A 1612-nucleotide genomic window follows, 5' to 3' on the forward strand; every position below is an offset into this window, starting at 1 on the left:
CAAGAGTTGAATTTAAATTTTATTTAATTTAAATTTAAATACATACACATGGCTAGCAGTGACTGTAGTGTTCCACACAGGTCTTACCAGAAGACCCCTGCTTAAAGACAGTCCAGGGTGGCAGAGAGGGAGGCTAAGCTTTGCTGTGTAGAGGACAGGCCCCTTCAGACTGGAAGGGCTCCTCTGTCCTTGGAATTCTTCAGGCAAGAATACTGGAGTGGGTTGCCATTTCCTTCTCCAGGGGACAATAAACTAAATCCAGTGTATTTAACCTGCTTCCCTGGTGGCTCAGCCATAATCAATCTGCCTGTGATGCAGGAGATGTGAGTTCAATCCCTGGGTGGGGAAGGTCCCCTGGAGGAGGGCGTGGCAACCTACTCCAACACTCTTGCTGGGAAAATCCCATGGACAGAGGAGCCTGGTGGGCTTTAGTCCAGAGTGTTGCAGAGTCAGACAAGACTGAAGCAACCAAACACAAGCATGCGCGCATTTAAAGCACTGGCCCACTGTGAAGACACCATTCTCATACATCTACAAGGCTCTTTGTAACTGAACAGGATGCTTACAACAGTGAAAGGGTCTAAAGATACTAGGGACTAGTTCTCTGATGGCAAAATTGAAGAAATTATTTTTTTGTAGTGGGGGTTTTCCCTACGTCTGCCACCTACGGTCAGGGTCAAAGCCACTATCTTTTAAGAGGGTCAACACTTGTGATGGCTGTATCTAAATTTGCACTTTCTAACACCAGTCAAGAATTAGCTTTCTGTCCTCCCTGCCTCCCTCTCTCCCTTCCTTCCTTTGTGTTAGGCTTTGAGAAGCGATGGTGGAACAAGTCAGTAACTTTTCTTGAAAAGCTCACAGACAAGGGAGAGTAATAAAAACGTTCACACACTAGCTGGTTGCCAGAGGTTCTAGGTTCTCCTGTTTTGCTAGTCTATGTCTCTATGCCTCAGCTATCCCATTTGTGAGATGTCAGGGCTGGGAGAGGACTTCTGAGGTCTCCGCCCTAACTTCCTGGGCGCTTATGTAATGTAATCAAAACCATAATAATAAAAACAGCAGCCACATGAACTTGAGTGCTTATGTTCTAGGCACCACATGTGCTCAATGGTTTATCGTCGCAGTTTCACCAACTTCCATTTTGTGGATGAGAAAACAGAAGCTATGTGAGTTTAAGCAACTAGGTCACACAAGTAGTAGTAATAAATAGTTGCGTTGGACTTTAAATTCAGTTGGTTCCACTGCTTAAACTTCTCATGCTTTTGCTGCGTTTACTCCTTTTCTAAGCTGGGCCATTGAGGTGCTTTGGGTTCAGGCAGGGAGTTAATTTTGCCACGATTACTAGCGATATTGAGTTTTTTTTTTTTAATGCGTGTTCTGTGTGTATACAGTCTCAATTAGTTTTCACAGCAACCGTAATGAGTGGTTCATACTACTCCCATCATTGTACAGACGGGGAAAGGGAGGCTCAGAGGGACTGATTAAATAGCTCAAGGTCACACAGCTAGCCAACAGCAGGGATCCACAGTCAAACTGTTTGCGCCGCCCCGCCGCCTAGACCACTCCGCCTCCAGCTTGGTGCAGGCAGCTCCGGCCAACCCAAGGGATAGGC

The 1612-nt window shown here is 46.0% G+C and overlaps 1 protein-coding gene across 2 annotated transcripts in view; it reads left to right on the forward strand.

The window, feature by feature from the left end:
• The first annotated feature begins 1132 nt into the window (after positions 1-1132).
• Positions 1133-1612, forward strand: part of PPP4R2 (protein phosphatase 4, regulatory subunit 2) — a 53887-nt gene continuing 53407 nt past the window's right edge. For both annotated transcript variants that reach the window (XM_010862001.1, XM_010862000.1), the window contains exon 1: positions 1133-1166. In XM_010862001.1, the coding sequence (XP_010860303.1) occupies positions 1148-1166 (19 nt within the window). In that variant the 5' untranslated portion in view covers positions 1133-1147. The remainder of the gene's footprint in view (positions 1167-1612) is intronic.

Source organism: Bison bison, unplaced genomic scaffold (assembly GCF_000754665.1).
Source record: "Bison bison bison isolate TAMUID 2011002044 unplaced genomic scaffold, Bison_UMD1.0 scf7180017864474, whole genome shotgun sequence".
Taxonomy (NCBI): Eukaryota; Metazoa; Chordata; class Mammalia; order Artiodactyla; family Bovidae; genus Bison; species Bison bison.